This window comes from Puma concolor, chromosome D2, assembly GCF_028749965.1.
Source record: "Puma concolor isolate L17-30 chromosome D2, mPumCon1.1.hap2, whole genome shotgun sequence".
Classification (NCBI taxonomy): domain Eukaryota; kingdom Metazoa; phylum Chordata; class Mammalia; order Carnivora; family Felidae; genus Puma; species Puma concolor.
The window spans coordinates 83333006-83350106 of record NC_141677.1 but is presented as its reverse complement, the minus strand read 5'-3'; the positions used below and the strand labels follow the sequence as shown (position 1 = coordinate 83350106).

General features: G+C 47.7%; 1 protein-coding gene across 2 annotated transcripts in view; it reads right to left on the bottom strand.

Moving 5' to 3' along the window:
• The window catches only part of DOCK1 (dedicator of cytokinesis 1), a 532945-nt gene that overhangs the window by 456087 nt on the left and 59757 nt on the right, over positions 1-17101 (bottom strand). For both annotated transcript variants that reach the window (XM_086681161.1, XM_086681162.1), the window contains exons 2-4: positions 13274-13357; positions 6377-6417; positions 3317-3372 (exon numbers count right to left, since the gene is read on the bottom strand). In XM_086681161.1, the coding sequence (XP_086537287.1) occupies positions 3317-3372; positions 6377-6417; positions 13274-13357 (181 nt within the window). The remainder of the gene's footprint in view (positions 1-3316; positions 3373-6376; positions 6418-13273; positions 13358-17101) is intronic.

Here is a 17101-nt window from a genome sequence, read left to right as displayed (position 1 = left end):
TAAAGTCTTCAGAACGTCAAGGTCTGAGAGTACATTCATAATATGTGTACCCATCTATCTTATAGACGGCCATAAATTATAGCCAATCTGTGTGGCATTAAAATGCAGGTTTGGGTTTAGATGATTTCTACATTTCCATCATGCATAAAACTCACTATATGATAATACATGAAGCACTTATCCCTGTCAAAATATGAATGAGGCCACAGCTCCCCAGTGTCCAGAGGTACTCTATCTGATCCCCAAACTCTGATGCATCCTCTCCTTTTCCCTGCACCCCGAAAGGTTAACCCTTGACTTAGTCTTAACTTGCTATCTATTTGTGTGTGTGTGTGTGTGTGTGTGTGTGTGTGTGTGTGTGTGTGTGTGTGTTTAAATGGTATCAACCATGGTTTTTCCAGTCGCATGCTCTGTGTCAGGCCCTGTGCTACACAGGACTCAGAATATTTGGGACTGAGTTAAGAGATGGAAGTGTGGCTCATGCAGTGAGGCCACCTCGCCCCAGACATCCTGAACGGACAAGACTGCAACCAGCATGGAATATCCTGGGATCCCAAAATACGTCCCACCTACATATCTTGAGTTGGCTGGAGCCGAGATGGGCGGGCAGGATGCTTACTTTGGCTCGCAGTTGGGGTTCAGGGCTACAATGACCTACTGATGGTGGGGGCTCCCCAAGGAAAAGACAATGGTGTCCCTGAGAGAAAACCAGTGTCTGCGGAGAGGTCTAGCCACGTGCACCCCTGGAATGACAGGGACCAGATGTCCAAGGCAGCGGTGTGTCTGAGACCACCATCCACAAAACTGCTTTTAGAAATCGCCGTTTGGTGGGACATGATCAGTGTCTATTTCAGAATATGGTTTTCACAGCAGCCCGGCCGGGTCTGTCACCAAGGTTCCCGGTAAAGATGTTGATGAAAATGTGGTTCATCGTACTCTGCAGTGCCCTTCTGAGAAGGCCCCCCCCGGGGGGGGGGGGGGGAGTTTCTCTTCTCCCACGGGGTGAGCACATTTGGCAGCAACCTGGATGCTTCCACCTCCCAGATCCTGAGTTTCATGCTCAGTCCACTGGGCTCTTCCATTGGCTGTCAGAAGCTTGGGGCTCAACTAGAACTCACTTTCACCACACGTAGAGGGCCTCGCTCTACATACTGTGTCCTAGTCTCAGTTCTGGATCCTTCCCACTTCCTCCCTCTTCGTAGGCCTGATCTGTCTCTGAACTAACGTGCCAACTGGCTTTAATGGACTCGATCTGGCTGCACTGTAACCACCTCTTTGTAACCACCTCTTTACCCGCAAGGGGTCAGCCATGTCTGCCCCATAGGGTTGTCATTAAGACCTACAGAAAGAACATCACGCAGGGCTCATGGAAGAATGAACGAGACACAGCAGACAGTCAATGGGGGTGGCTCCTTAGTTGGCGCTAAATGACACCAAGGGACGAGTCAGGGCTGAAGGCCCCAATCCAGGCATCACGCACAGAGAGGAAGCATAATGACACAGGCCACCCCAAACAGTGGGGCAACACAGGACTAGGAGAAGGACAAGGCGAGCACCCTGGGAGCAGCGGGCAGGGAAGGAAGTAGGTTGGGCAGCGTGAGAAACGGGGTATGAAAGCATCAGAACAAACGAGGAGCTTCATCCAGTGAAGGGGACAGCCACCAGTGCCCAGTGCTGCAGGAAAGCGCCAGAAGAACAGCCTTGAGAAGACACTAGAAGCTTGGAAATTAGAAGGCACCGGCAGCCATATGACCATGGGACGAGGGACAAGTGGGAACCGCCTCGGTTACGGGGTAAAGGTAGAGACCAGGTGGCAGCAGGCACGTGGCAGTGATGTGGGGATGCGGGGTGTCTGAGGGTGAATGGAGGCTGGTGTACAGAAAGAAGAAACCCGGCAAGAGAGACAGGGTAATGAACTTGGAAGCAGGGAGGCAGCAGGGGTGGGATGACAGAGTGGCCTGGGCTGGATAGGAGGAAGGACCATGGGGAGGGGAGGTCGATGTCCGCAGGTCTCCGGAAGAAAGGAGACTGGTCAAGTCTGAAGGCAGGAAGTCCTTTGCAACGAGGAAGGCATAGACAGCTGGGCTTGGGTGGGAGCAGCAGAGGGCAGCACGAGGAGCGAACACAGGGAGCCCCAAAGCCTCGGCAGGAAAACCATTTCTTTGCTGTTTATTTCCCGGGTGCACCATTCACTCGCTCACCCTGGGGCATCACACCCCGGGACCCAGTGTGTGTGTCTGTTTGTCTGTGTGGGTGTGGCTCTCCTCACCGAGAGTCAAAATAATCTCTTGTTCACTTTACTATTATGGTTCCTAATTACATTTTCCATATATTCTTTTATATATACCTCGCAGTGCTTTTTTACAAAAATTAATCACTGTCTGACGTCTATACTGACTGTGATACAGACGGATATAAAATACATTAAATGCATACTTCATTTAATTATTTCCACCAGAGTCAAAACTTTCCTTCCCCCCCACTTTCCTTTTAAAACTTTGTGCACAAAACATTTTATCTGTATTAAAAAAAAAATACCGTATTACAGGTCGTCACCATTTATGCCTCTAAATTATTTTCTTCATTTTAATTATGCATCATGCAACCACAGAACCCGATTAGTCCTTTTCATATGTTAAAAGTACAGTGCTTGGAAAGGCAATTTTGTAATCAGCCAAAGAGATGTCATTATGCAGTAATCATATGATTAGTAATTTTATAATTTACATATTTAACGGAGGGTGAAGATGTAGCAGAGACAAAAAAGGAAAACATTTTAATGCTGCTTCTTCCAAGTTCACACCTGGCTATTCATTTGCCATTCCTGCCTAATGGGTTCCCATTCTATAAAAGTCCTTTTAATGATCTTATACATCAGTTTTATGACCTCTAAGAAACATACATCACAATTAGACAAAATGTAAATTCACACATGTCCCAATTTACCAACTGTTGCTTTACCCTCAACTCCCTTTGCATCACAGCGTGCAAAGTCTTCCAGAAAAACGGACTCAGAGCTGGGGGGCTGGAACCTCCACCTGATGGGGTCACTCTCAGAGGAGCACAGAGCACTGGGCCCATGCTATCCCAAATCGACATCAGGTTCAAGGAACGTGACTGCAGGTACAGTTCTGACTTCAGACTTTTCAAAGGTCCAAAGCCACCCCAAGTTCCCTCCCTCTCTCCAAAACTCCCACCCCATCACGGTCGCTCACACCCACATTCACCCCCCACCCCCCTACAGGCACTGCCATTTGGATAAGCAGCAAAGCCAAGTACAAGCATTTCTTTGCTCGAACATCAAGACCAGACTCACCCTTTGCCTTCAACTATGGCTTCTTTAAGATGAATATACGAAGCAGGAAATATACCCTTTGGGGGAGGAAAAAAAAAAACAGTAGTTTTTATTATCAACATGAATACCAACTGAAAATCAAACAACTATCCTGAAAGGGTGGAGGCAGGCATGGCTGGATAACGCGAATTCTGCGAGTCTCATGGTAAATCTCACATACAACACAGCGAGGCAAACAGGAGGCATAAACTCAGTCTGCCTGTGTTTCACTGAGGCTGCAGGTGTCTCAGAAGAAAACAGAAGCGAACTGTCTGCAGGGAAAAAATTCCACAGGCCTTTCCTGTGTCTTCTCCATAGGTCGCTCCTCGCGTCCACCGCTGCCCTCGACGCGGGCAGATCCAGAGCCAAGCGATGCCTAAAAACAATCTCCGATGATGGTCTCTGACAGCTCCTTCCTTCAAAAAGCTAACGCTGCCATCAAAAGTTGGTTTCCACCATCGGTCATCACGTATGCATGCAGGCCTGCTTACCTGACCCACGGATTTCCCAGCAACCGTCAAACAGAGAAAATACAGAAAGTGGACGAATTTCGCCCGATCCACACGACCGCTAGACACGGGTTTCTGTTAACACGGCGCCCTGCATCCGCAAAGCACGGCACGCGCCTAGCAGGACGGTGTGTGAGGGGAAGTTGTTCGGGAAGTTCAGTGTTAGCGCGGTCGGTGAAATGCCAGGAGCTTTACCAAGACTTCGGCCGCGCTTCTGAGCAAGCGAAACAGCTCCCCCACTGGTGTGAGGCGGAAATGAGCACCCGAAAGGGAGCAACGGGGCTGGAGGCGCTGGGGCGCGGGCAGCACAGCACAGCTAGTCAGGGTTCCTGCACTAGATCCAGCCCGCGCAGCAGCAATCCACTCAGCGGCACTGGCCGTTTCCAGGCACCTGCCGTGTGAGCAGGATCGTGTTTCCCTGGCATCTGGCCCGCAAGGATTTACACGGGGGAACCAGAAACCACAACTACCGATCGTGTTTGGGAGGGGCATGGATACCACTGATTCGTGTTCCTCCTGCCTATTAGGAAAGGCACCAAATTGCACAAAAAGAAGAACTATCACAGGGAGGGGAGCAGTCGGGCAGAAAGACAGTGGCCGAGCGACCAAGAGGACTGGAGGGCCCCTCCCCCAGGCCCCAGCCATTCAGGATGGGATGCCTCCAAGAGCACACATGATGTCAGCATGTGCTGTCGGATGGAGGGAGAAAAACAACAAGGCAGCCTCGCCCGTGTCCACAGGCAATGATAGCCCTCAGTCTCCGTAAACCTGGTCTCGGGCACCACGGAGCCCCGGAAGGAGCAGTAGAAGGTACACAGGGGCCACACGCAGAGGCTTGAAATGAGCAAACTGCGCAGCAGGGGTCGTTCTAAACCAGCCCAAACGATCTACACCTGTGTAAACAACTATACGAAGGATGCTTCCAGAACACTTAGGAGTCAGGATTGCTAGGGGCCACGTCCCTTCTCTGCACTGCCGGGAGGGACCCACTACGAAATCCTATTATCTTTCAACTGCCTCATCTTCCAGTGAGGATTTTAGATGGAAAACTGAATACAGCCCTGCCCAGCTCTACTGTAGCAATGAGCTGTGAAGGTCGGGGCACCCCAAAGAAGGGCAGGAAGGACAGCAGTTCAGGATGGCACTGGGGGATGGGAAGCACTGGCGAAGGTGGTACCAAAAACCAAATAAGCATCAAAGGAAAGGGAACAGCTTGCCTGGGGCCTGCCCAGCACATGGCACATGGAGCTTCACCCCTGTTGTGTGGCTGTGGAGGGAGACGGTGGCCCATGATCCCAAGAACCCCAACTCTGTATAACAAAGTCCTCGGCTGTGGCTTTCTCACATGAAACTAGAGTTTCATCTGTAGGAATATTCTCTGGATTGTAGGGGGGCGGTCAAGTTTCCCTGGGAAATCTATCCCACCATCCACCTGCTTCGAACCCGCCATGTTCAAACGTCAAGGCACCAGGTCACTGGGTGTGTGAGACACGCAGCCCCGTCTGAGTCTGGCAGGATGGGGTAGGAGGTCCCCGCTCCTGTCTGCAGACTGGCCTCCCCAACAGTACTACCTACGCCAGAGGAGGACAGCCCTGCTGTCCTCAACCCGGGCCCTTCCCGAGTCACAGCCACTAGGGACGAACAGCTCCCCACTGTCCAGCGTGGCCTATCTGCAGGGTCTCTGGGGGAAGCAGAGCAGGAATTTCCCTGCTCGAGCCGCTGGACTTGGAAAGCCTTAGTTACGGGCTCAGGACCGCTGGAGGAGCCCAGCCCAGTTAGGAGATAATGAGAGGCAAAGTTAAGAAACAGAAGTGAAATGAGCCATCTGCCAAGCGTAAGTAGATGTTAAAGTGTGTACGTTAACGTGGGCAGGGCCTAATCATAGCTTAGAATGGACGGGATTTCAAACTCGGAATAAAACAGAAGGGCCGTAATTAGGTTTTGTGAAGCTAAGAATGGAAAAGCCACAAGAGAACTGCGTGCGGGGGCGTCCACCACCAGGATCGGGGTGTGATGGCCCGTCTTCGCTTCAGAAGCTCACACTGCCACGCGAGCAGACTGCCCTGGGACACAGAAGCTCTCTCTGGCGAGCGCCTGATGCCGTTTAAGAAGAGTTACATGCAAGAGGCAAGCAAGCATGCGTGAGCTTTGCAAGTCTGTTGTCATCACGGATAACGTAAGACTGACAATTACAAGCAGTGTTACACCCAGATCATTCTCGTACACCTTCCTGTGCTTCAACAGGGTGCAACATTCCACCCGGAAGAGAGGATTCCGCCCTTCGTGACAGGAGGTCAGCACTGCACCTCAGCCCAGCGATTCCGTCACAGAAGTGAAGCCAGCGTTTCTATAAGCGCATGTTGTTCCAAAGGCAAACAATTCAGGGTAGCCCGTGTTTCAGCCTACACATTTTTTCAGCTCAGAGCAAGAGATATAGAAGGAAAACTTGTGGACACAAAAGGGGTAGGATTGATTTCCTCTCACCGGGTGATGTATGAAGGGACATGCGCTGGGTTTCAGAAAGACGACTTACCTTCTTAGACTTTTTTCTCAAGGTGTAACCTCTGTACCACCCTAAACAAACAAAAGTTGAAATAGTTAGAACAAGGAGACATCCTAGGACCCTGACGATACCCTCCCGTCATAACGGGATTCGTTACTTTGCAGAAGCAGGGAAATCAGTTTGCCACAAGAATCCAATAATCCCAACACCGTGGAAATATACTGGAAGGTTCCCGAGGGCGCGTCTCAAAGTCACCAGGCTGGTGACCTTCCCGAACACACCACCAGCTCTTTTCATCTTCATCTGCCACTCGAGACCTCGAGGCTATCACTTTGGGGTTAAGCAGCACAGCCCCATGAGGAAAAATCGTCCCTTTGACCACTCATCCCTGAGCAGGCTCCTTGGGTATACACCTCCCCATTGCTTCCTCTCCCTGATTTGGACAAGGGTCACGGCCAAGTGCACAAACCAGCATCCTCAGATCAAGAACTGCCCATAACAGAGACCCTATTGAGCATTAACTTCCTCCATCCGGAGACACTGTGCCCTGAAGCAGCCGTGACCTCACCACGTACGTCTGGGGCAAAGACTCAGCCCCCAACCGGAAGCGCCAGGCCCGGGAACAAGGGCCCACCCAGCCCCTGGGGTTTGGCCTTGACTCCAGTTCCCACGGAAGCCAAAGACGGGCACACTAGGACTGTCAGCACAGGGTACAAACAGAAGAGCCCTTTCGACGGCAACACAGCCCTGACCACACCCTTGGCATCTCTGCTCAAGCCGAGGGTGGAAATGGTCCCTGCGGATGCCTCGGTGTCCACAGCCAGTCTCCAGCCTCCCAACAGCCTCACTTCGCACGACGTCCGTGGGTATCTGCTTACCCCAAAGGCTCTGAAGTCACTCTGGCCATGTTGCTCAGGGAAAGTAAATCCAAACTCAAATTCCAACTCTGCCCCACTGGGGCAAAAGGACCCGGTCAGAGAATCACGGGAGCCCGCAGAGAGTTATCCCGTAAGTTTCCAGACAATAACCAAATAATGGGCTCTTACACAGTATCAGAAATCAAAGCTCAGAAACTAGCGATGTCTGAGCGAGCTCAGAATATTGCCACAATGACGGCACCCTCTTACCAAACAGCAAGCATGTTACCAACCAGAGGCAAGGAAGAAGATCACAGACCAGAAAGTGATGGGGTGGAAATGAGCAAAGTCCTCAAGGGATTAACAGCAGATGCTTTCTAAGCACTCGCAACCAGAGATGGACATTCCCAGGATCCTTGCAAAGGATTTGCTAAGATCTAGTGGTGACCGCTTTGCTTTCTTGACAAAGGGACTCACCAGATGGACTGGGGACACAGCGGATGCAAAGTGTCCAGATTTCCGCCACACATGTGTGGGACTGTCTCCAGAAAGCCGTACTGTCTACCTCACTGGTCGGTGCGTGGCGGTCCAGAACCTGTGCCCGTCGAGGGCAGCGTTCACACACAGTGAAATGGAAAAAGAGGGGCGGTCGATGCAGTCAGCAGCCTGCGTCTAGAACCGAAGAAAGGCTCTATTGGTTCAACTTTAAGGACAGGCCTCCACCCTTTCATTGTAGCCTTCATATTTTCATTATTAACACGCCCTTTCTTTCTCTGAAACTGACAAGGGGTAAATGCCCCAGAACCTGTAAGGAAAATACTATAAAATGACAGGAAAAACACAGAAACTAAGCAGAACAGAGCAGCGCTTAACCACAGTGTATAGAAGAAGTCCAAGGACTTACCCCTGAGCGAAGAGAGGCTCAAACTTCATAATAATCAGACACAATTTTACTGCCCAAACTTTAGGGGTAAAAATTGTTATGCTGCACGATATGGGCAGCCCTGGGCACCGTGGGGAAGAGTACAGCCTACAGGAACCCAAGGGGAGCAACCTTCTCTACTTCTCCAAAGCATCTGTCCCCACGGCCTGCAACTGACAGCCACCACCTGGGAAGGCGTCCCTGGGAAAGCCACGCGCACACCCGCCCGTGCACACCCGCAGGACAGATGCAGGATACCCATGCAGCGTGATGTGGGGTGGTGTCAGTGGAGGGGATCTGAGTGCCCAGAGCTGGGAAGGCTGTTGATAAAACATGGGGAGCGCACACACAGCAGTGGGAGCTGTGAACTAAACAGAACGCTAAAAATAAACAGGTGTGCGTCTTAAAATGTAGCGCTGGGTAAAAAAGTAAAGAACAGAACGAGAGCTATGCTCACATTTATACACATGAAAAGTACATGCATGCCAAACAGGACAAGAACAGGAACATCCACTTCAAACATGGTGAAAGGGTTTTCCACGGGAAGAGGGAAAGAAAGGGGTGAGCCATGGGGATAAAATGTAGGGAGTCTTGTCTTTTTTTAATGTTGAAACAATAGCTGGTAATAGTTTCTTAACTGCCTTCCTAAGCAAAATGAAAACCTATCATCTTCCTCCCCAGATTATTTGCATACATTATTCCTTCAACCAACTGAGCCCACACACTATGTAATGTGCCAGAGACCACACCAGACAGAGCAAAATACAGAAAGAGAGGAGACCGAATTTCTGACGTGCGTGAGCTCGCAAATCGGAAGACCTCCTAAGGGAAGCAGGGGCCACACCGTGTTGCAGGACAGAGACTGTAGCTCGAAGGAGAGAAGATGTCCCTGCAAATTCTTTTTTCAAGGAAGGGAGGAGATGTAAGAGAATTAGGAGCAGGAGGTCCAGGGCCAGTAGTAGTAACAGGCTGATAAACTTCTCCCAGGCAGAGCTCACGAGTGGTCTCCTCTCCGTGGAGTCAACCAACCTGCTTCAAACAAGAGACACCCACCTAAGAGACAGGCAAATATGGGCAAGACACAGCCCCTAATCTCAGGGAGCACACAGTCCAGCACAGGAAAATGGCAGCCGAGCCATCGAGTACCACACAGTGTTCCCAGCAGAACAACAGGAGGAACACACTCACTCAAGTCCAGGGGTGGTGCCGAGACGGGACGGTACCAGGCAGAGGAAAGGAGGTGGGAGGCAGACAGGAGGGAGCTTTTGCCCAGGCAGGATGTGCTCGGGTTGAGTCTTCAAGGACGCCCCATGGCCAGTCAGATGGAGGAGGCAGAAGGGGTGCTAGGCAGAGCAGCATGCGGAAAGGTGCCTTCACTGTGCCCTGAGAAGCCATCAGCATCAAGGACAGAACATGCATGCGGAAGAAGCTGGAGTTTCTTCAAGGGTGGGCAGGTGAGAACCACCATCACCAAGGTTCTGGGATCGGCCTAGTGTCTAAGTAGCTGCCCGAAGATGGACAGGACATTCACTTATGTCAGGTGTATGGTGACCTGCCTCGAGTGCTGCACAAGAGAGTCAAAACCCAGATGTGACCAAATCGCGTCTGCATGGTCAGCATCCACGTGCACAACGGGCATTCTGCAGAAAGCACCAACCGGCGTCCCGCTGCATGGGGGCACAGTCAGCCCTGCGGCCGAAATCTCAGCGCACAAAATAATCATCCCCAGGAAGATGGTAACCACAGCTACGGCGCTTGGCCACGGGGCCAGGGCCAGGTGGCCGGTCGCCTGGGACAACTTGCAAAGGATGTCTGCTGAGTGGAGGCTGGGCTGGATGGCTCAGTGGTCTTCTATGAGACGAGAGCCTTAGCAACGTGACTGCCTTCTCCAGTCTGCCACGGGTTAAACTGTGTCCCTGAAAATAGATGCTGAAGTCCTAACTCTATCCATAAATGTGACCTTATCTGGAAATAAGGTCTTTGCAAATGATCGAGTTAAAATGATCTCATTATACCGGGCCCTGGCGTCCTTATCAAAAGGAGAAGCAGACAGAGACACACACAAGACGCTGCCGTGTGAAGACGAAGCAGAAACCAGAGTGTTGCGTCTACAGTCTAAGAACACCAAAGACTATTGGCAAACCACAGAAGCCGGGGAGATGCACGGAACAGCTTCTCCCTCACGGCCCTCAGAGGAACCAGCACAGCCCACATCCTGATCTCAGACTACCAGCCTCCAGCCCTGGGAGAGAACACACCTCTGCTGTCTGTTTAAGCCACCCGGTGTGTGGTACTTTGCTATAAAGGCCCCAGGAAACTCCCACTGTCTCACAAGGCCTTCGACGGACACATGCTGATGGCCCAAAAAGGAGCTCATGTGTATTTGGGGAGAAAATATATTATTACCCCTGTAAAAATTTGAATATGTTCAGTCCCAGGATAGTGGTTTAAACAAAAGAATAATTTCCTAATCTTTGTACACAGCCTGCAACCTCCCTGGAGTACAGCATCCAGCCCCCAAGAGCCACATGGAAATGAGCAGGTGGCAGGACCGTTCACCGGAGAATCAATTAATAAACACGGGACCATGGCTCACCTCTCCAGTCTGGTTGAGCCTGGGCACTGCTTAAAGGCAGAGGTATGCCTTCAATGAACCCTCCAAGTTCCTTCCACCTGCACAGTGACCTGTAAACTGCTTTTTCTTTGCTCTAAGCTCCAGGCCCTCATGAGCCCGAGAGAGAGAAATTAACCGCAACTTAAAGTAAATTTGTTCTTTGAACCTTACTATAAAGAGTGATCATCTAGAATGTATATTCTCTGCAGAAATCCAAGTCATATCCTGAAAAGGATCACACAGAAAAAGAAAATTAAATTTGACAAACAGAAATACATTTTCTTAGAGGAAATGTAGGAGGGGAGAGGAGGAAAGGAAAAAAAAAAAAAAAATGCCGAACTCAAACACAATCCGTGAAACTTACATAGAACAAATGGGAAGAACAGAAAAACAATTATGCCATTTTTATTTGATGAACAAAGACACCAAGTTTCCCAAAGCCAAAAGTACTTCCCCAGAAGCATTTCTCTGATCAGATTCTGATTGAAACCAAAACGACAGTTGTCATGGGAAAGGAATTTGTTTTGTGTGAAAGCGTCTTTACAAAGATTGGAGCATTTTAATCAGAATCTGGAAGACTGACTAGCCCAGAAACTGAATGCTCACTGAAGGATCCTTTACCACGATGCCTGCTAGCCAATTTTTTTTTTTTAAGTCAAATGTACACCAAGGATCGCTGGCTCGTCATAGGATCCCACTGTTTGAAGAGTCCATTCTTCTTATGAAGCGAAGAACAAGAGGTAGCAGTCTCTGCGTGCCCAGACTGACCGGAAATTGCTATCTCTTTAGGAATGACGTCATCGCCCAGAGTTTGTTAACCAGGATTTCAACTTCGGGGTCAAACATAAAAAAGATGTAAGAGCACTTTGCCTTCAGATCAGTAAAGTGTCTGAGATGAGAGGTTTGATCCCTAATCTCTACTTAATTTCTCTCTGCTTCCTCTCCAACACTGGCAATAGGTACCGAGAGCAGATACGGCAATCCAACTGGCAGCTATAAAAACTGAAAACAAGCAGAAGGCACCCGTCACAACTACTCATCCACTTAAGGACAGGGTCTGTTTTCACAGTTACATCTGCTTCCCGGCAGACGACACTAAAGCTGATTTTTTCTTTCCCCTACCAGGACGATTTTAGGGTTAAAGACGCAAAGGGACTAGAATTCTAAGCCCACGTGAGTCACAAGGGCAAACCAGGGACATGGCCTCGGGGGTATTCCTAGTGGCCTGGGAGGAACACTGCAGCAAGCCACAGCCTGCCTGGCGCACAGAGGCTCACGTCTGCTTCGCTCTTGTGCAAAGTGATTTCCTGAACGGAGTGTGAAGCCCAGTTCACCGATTACGACCGGGTGACTTCAATCTCCTCTCTTACCCCCACCTCCTACTGGAAGGGTTTAGCTAAACCCAATCTAAAAGCAATTTTTCTATTGAAATGATCGATTTTAATCAGTTCTTTTCATTCATCTGCTCTACGGGAGTCGCCCCTTCAAGCAGGAAATAAAGCCACCAATGCTAAAACACAATTTTACAAAAACGTCCAGATCTGAGGAGTTTCAGACGTCCAGGCCATCGTTGCTCCCCTTCTGTGTGACAGTAACCTCAGAACAAGCAGAACAAGGCGGGGGGGGGGGGGGGGGGGGGGGGGAGGGGAGCTTCTAATGATATGCATGACACTAAAGACAAAAACCAACTGTGTGTGGGGCGCCTGGGTGGCTCAGTAGGTTGAGCCTCCGACCTCGGCTCAGGTCATGATCTCGCGGTCTGTGAGTTCGAGCCCCGTATCCGGCTCTGTGCTGACAGCTCAGAGCTTGGAGCCTGCTTCAGATTCTGTGTGTCCCTCTCTCTCTCTGCACCTCCCCTGCTCGCACTCTGTCTCTCTCTCTCCTCAAAATAAATAAACATTAAAAAAAAAAAAAACTGTGTGAAAAATCAAAGACATTTAAGAACCACTGTCACAAAAGTACATTTACAGGATTTCTAATCTATTGGGTAATGATTGCTTCACTGGACCATGTCCCACAGAGCTGTGACAAACTCCAGTCACCTCTAAGAAAACAGGGTCAAAGAAAAAAAAAACAACAATCTTGGTTCCTTTGAGGGTGTTGTTAACAAATCTAAATGAGAACAGAAAAAGTCTTACTGGATACATCAAATACATCAAAACAATCACTTAAACGCTAAAGTATCTTAAATATTTCTTTCCATTATTTTTTCAAGTGGTCAGTTATTCATAGTCAAGATTTATATACATTTGCAAAAAAGGAACCAAAGGGTTCTGTTGTTTTTAATGAAAACAGCTATTTCCCCAGAAAACTTTAGAGTCTAAAATCCAGAATTTTTAGTTTTGGGTTCATTGTAATAAAGTATCATTTAAATAACAAATAGCCTCATGACTACCCTCACCTGAAATGGCATCCATCATGCAAGAAAAGCGATCGTATGAGAAAGACTCGTGTTGACACGTATTTTGGAAACACTGAAAAAGTGTGCTAATTGCCCAAAACGGTAAGAGAAAAGACACCAGAAGCATACGCACCTTCATATGTTTCTAAGATGTGCACAGTGTCTCCTATTTGTAGGGAAAGTTCATCCGCTCCCCTGGCATCGTAGTTATAAAAAGCTGTGAAGAAAAAGGGATAAGAAGATATCAGCAGAGGTAGAAGGGACTTTGCTGCCTTGTTCCTGCTTGTTTTTCATGTTGAAACGCATCCAGTCCGTGCCTGGATCATCCTCCCGGACAGCCTCAAAAGTAGCCTTTTCTTTCAAGAGACAAATATAAAGAGTCGTCAAGTAGAAGAAACCCGTAACCCCACGCAACCGTAAGTGATTTTTCTTAGTGTGGTCCTACAAATCTCTAGTGATCGACGCAGTGTGGCAGTGGCACAGAAACAGACACACAGACCAACAGAACACTGTTGACAGCCCAGAAATACACCCACACTAACACGGTCAAGAAGGAGGATGTGAAATCTGCCGTTTTGACCACTTGTAAGTTCCGATACAAGGGCAACAGTGACGTCCGCGGTGCCGCACAATCATCACCACCAGCAACATCCACAACATCTCCGCCGCTCCAAACACAAACTCCATACCCGGTAAGCGGTACCTCCGCGTTCCCCCTCCCCCGAGCCCCTGAGAACCTGTGGTCCTTCTCCATCCCTCAGAAGCGTGACTACTCCACCTGCCTCATCTACATGGAATCAACCAGGGGCACCTGGGTGACTCAGTGGGTTGAGCGTCTGACTTCAGCGCCAGTCATGATCTCACGGTTTGTGGGTTCCAGCCCCACATCAGGCTCTGCGCTCTCAGCACAGAGCTCGCTTCTGATCCTCTGTCTCCGTCTCTCTCTGCCCCTCCCTCGCTCGCGTCTCTTTCTTGCTCAAAAATAAATAACATTTAAAAATAAATAAATAAATAAATAAATAAATAAATAAAATCAAACAATACTGTCCTTTTTCTATCTGGCTTCTTCAACAGAATGTTTTAAGGCTCATGCATACTATCCCATGTATCAGAACTTTATTCCCTTTTATGGCTGAATGTTTGCAAGAGGAAGAACATTTTAATTATCATTTTAATTATCACTTGACATACTGTCTATATTTCCACTAATAGATATTTTAATTAAATAATTATTTCCTAACTATGAATCAATTACACATGGACTGAATATTCTTTAGAAACCAAACTGATTTTTTGTTTAATGTTTATTTTTGAGAGACAGAGAGAGAGAGAGACAGAGAGAGACAGAGCACTAGCGGGGGAGGGGCAGAGAGAGAGGGAGACACAGAATCCAAATCAGGCTCTGGGCTCCGAGCTGTCAGCACAGAGCCCGATGTGGGGCTCGAATCCACCAGCCAAGAGATCATGACTCGAGCTGAAGTCAGACGCCCAACCGACTGAGCCACCCAGGTGTCCCGCTAAACTGATTTTTTTAATTATTATATAACCAATGTTGATATTGAGCCAAAAAGTTATGTTACAATTAAATGGGCAAAAATATGTTCAACATTAAGAAGAAATTCTTAAAAGTAGTGATACTCAACAAATCTCTGAAACCGTTGTTCATCTGGACATTCAGCAGTTCCTATTTCTCTTAGAGAAGCACCTAAAAAAGTCATACCATTAAATGCAGACCACAATTTTGCTCCAGCATGATGAGGTGAAGGTAACTATCACAGTGGAAAAAGGATATTAGAAAGTGTTAAAGACACAAAAAGTACAGGTAGCCCACTCTCCACAAAAAAAAAAAAGGAAGAAGAAGAAAGAAAGAAAACATACGGAAAGAAGTACAAAGTACCCAGATTTCAAACTATACTACAAAACTGTAAAATCAAAACAGTATGGTTTTGGCACAAAACAGACAAATCGATCAGTAGAACAGAATAGATAGCCCCAAAATACACCCATGCTTATACGGTCAATTAAGTAACAACAAAGGAAGCAACAATTTACAACAGGGAAAAGACAGTTTGTTCAACAAATGGCGTTGGGAGAACCTGACAGCTACGTGCAAAAGAATGAAACTGGACCACTTTCTTACACGTCACACAAAAATAAACTCAAGATGGATTAAGGACCTACATGTGAAATCTGAAACCATAAATCTCCTAGAAGAAAACACAGGCAGTAATTTCTCTGACATCATCCACTGAAATACTTTTCTAGATATGTTTCCTCAGGCAGAGACACAAAAGCGAAAATAAACTATTGAGACTGTAGCAAAATAAAAAGCTTTTGCATAGAGAAGGAAACCATCAACAAAACAAAAGGACAAACTACTGAATAGGAGAAGATATTTGCAAATGATACATCTGATGAGAGGGTAGTATCCAAAATACACAATGAACGTATACAACTCAACACCAACACAAAACAATCCAATTAAAAAATAGGTCGGGCTTTAACAAATGGTGTTGGGAAAACTGGACAGCAACATGCAGAATGAAACTGGACCACTTTCTTATACCATACACACACAAAAATTCAAAATGGATGAAAAAACCTAAATGAGACAGGAAACCATCAAAATCCTAAAGGAGAACACAGGCAGCAACCTCTCTGACCTCAGCCACAGCAACTTCTTACTAGACACGTCACCGGAGGCAAGGGAAACAAAAGCAAACATGAACTATCGGGACTTCATCAAGATAAAAGGCTTCTGCACAGCAAAGGAAACAATCAACAAAACTAAAAGGCAGCCTACAGAATGGGAGAAGATATTTGCAAAGGACATTATCTGATGAAGGGTTAGTATCCAAAATACATAAAGAACTTACCAAACTCAACACCCAAAAAACAAATAACCCAGTGAAGAAATGGGCAAAAGACATAAGCAGGCATTTTTCCAAAGAAGATTATCCAGATGGCTAACAGATACATGAAAAAATGTGTAACGTCAGTCATCATCAGGGAAATACAAGTCAAAACCACAATGAGATACCACCTCACACCTATCAGACTGACTAAAAGCAATGACACAAGAAACAACAGGTGCTGGCAATGATGCAGAGAGAGAGGAACCCTCATGCACTATTGGTGGGAATGCAAACTGGTGCAGCCACTCTGGACAACAGTATGGAGGTTCCTCAAAAAACTAAAAAGTGAACTACCCTACGATCCAGCAATTGCACTAGTAGGTATTTACCCAAAGGATACAAAAATACAGATTCAAAGGGGTACATGCTCCCCAATATTTATAGCAGTATTATCAACAATGGCCAAATTACAGAGAGAGCCCAAATGTCCATCAGCTGATAAATGGATAAAGATGTGGCGTATGTATGTGTGTGTGCCTGTGCACACACACACACACACACACACACACACACACACACACTGGAATATTACCCAGCCATCAAAAATGAACTCTTGCCATTTGCAATGACATGGATGGAGCTAGAATATAATGTGCTATGAAAAATATAGCAGAGAAAGACAAACAGCATATTTCACTCATATGTGGAACTTAAGAAATAAAACAGATGAACATATGGGAAGGGGGGAAGAAAAGAAAGGGAAACAAACCACAGTGCTTATTTATTTATTTATTTTGGGAGAGAGAGAAAGCAGAGCAGGGGTGGGAGGGGGGGGGAGAGAGAAAATCCCAAGCAGGCTCCATACTCAACACAGGGCTCAATCTCACAAACCTTGAGATCGTGATCTGAGCCCAAATCAAGAGTTGGACACTCAATGGACTTAGCCACCCAGGCACCTAAGACACAAGAGACTCTTAATGATAGAGAACAAACTGTGGGTGGAGGGAGGGAGGTAGATGGGGGATGGGCCAGATGGAGGATGGGCATGAAGGAGGGCACCTGTGATGAGCCCTGGGCGTTGTAAGTTGTGAATCACTAAAATCTAC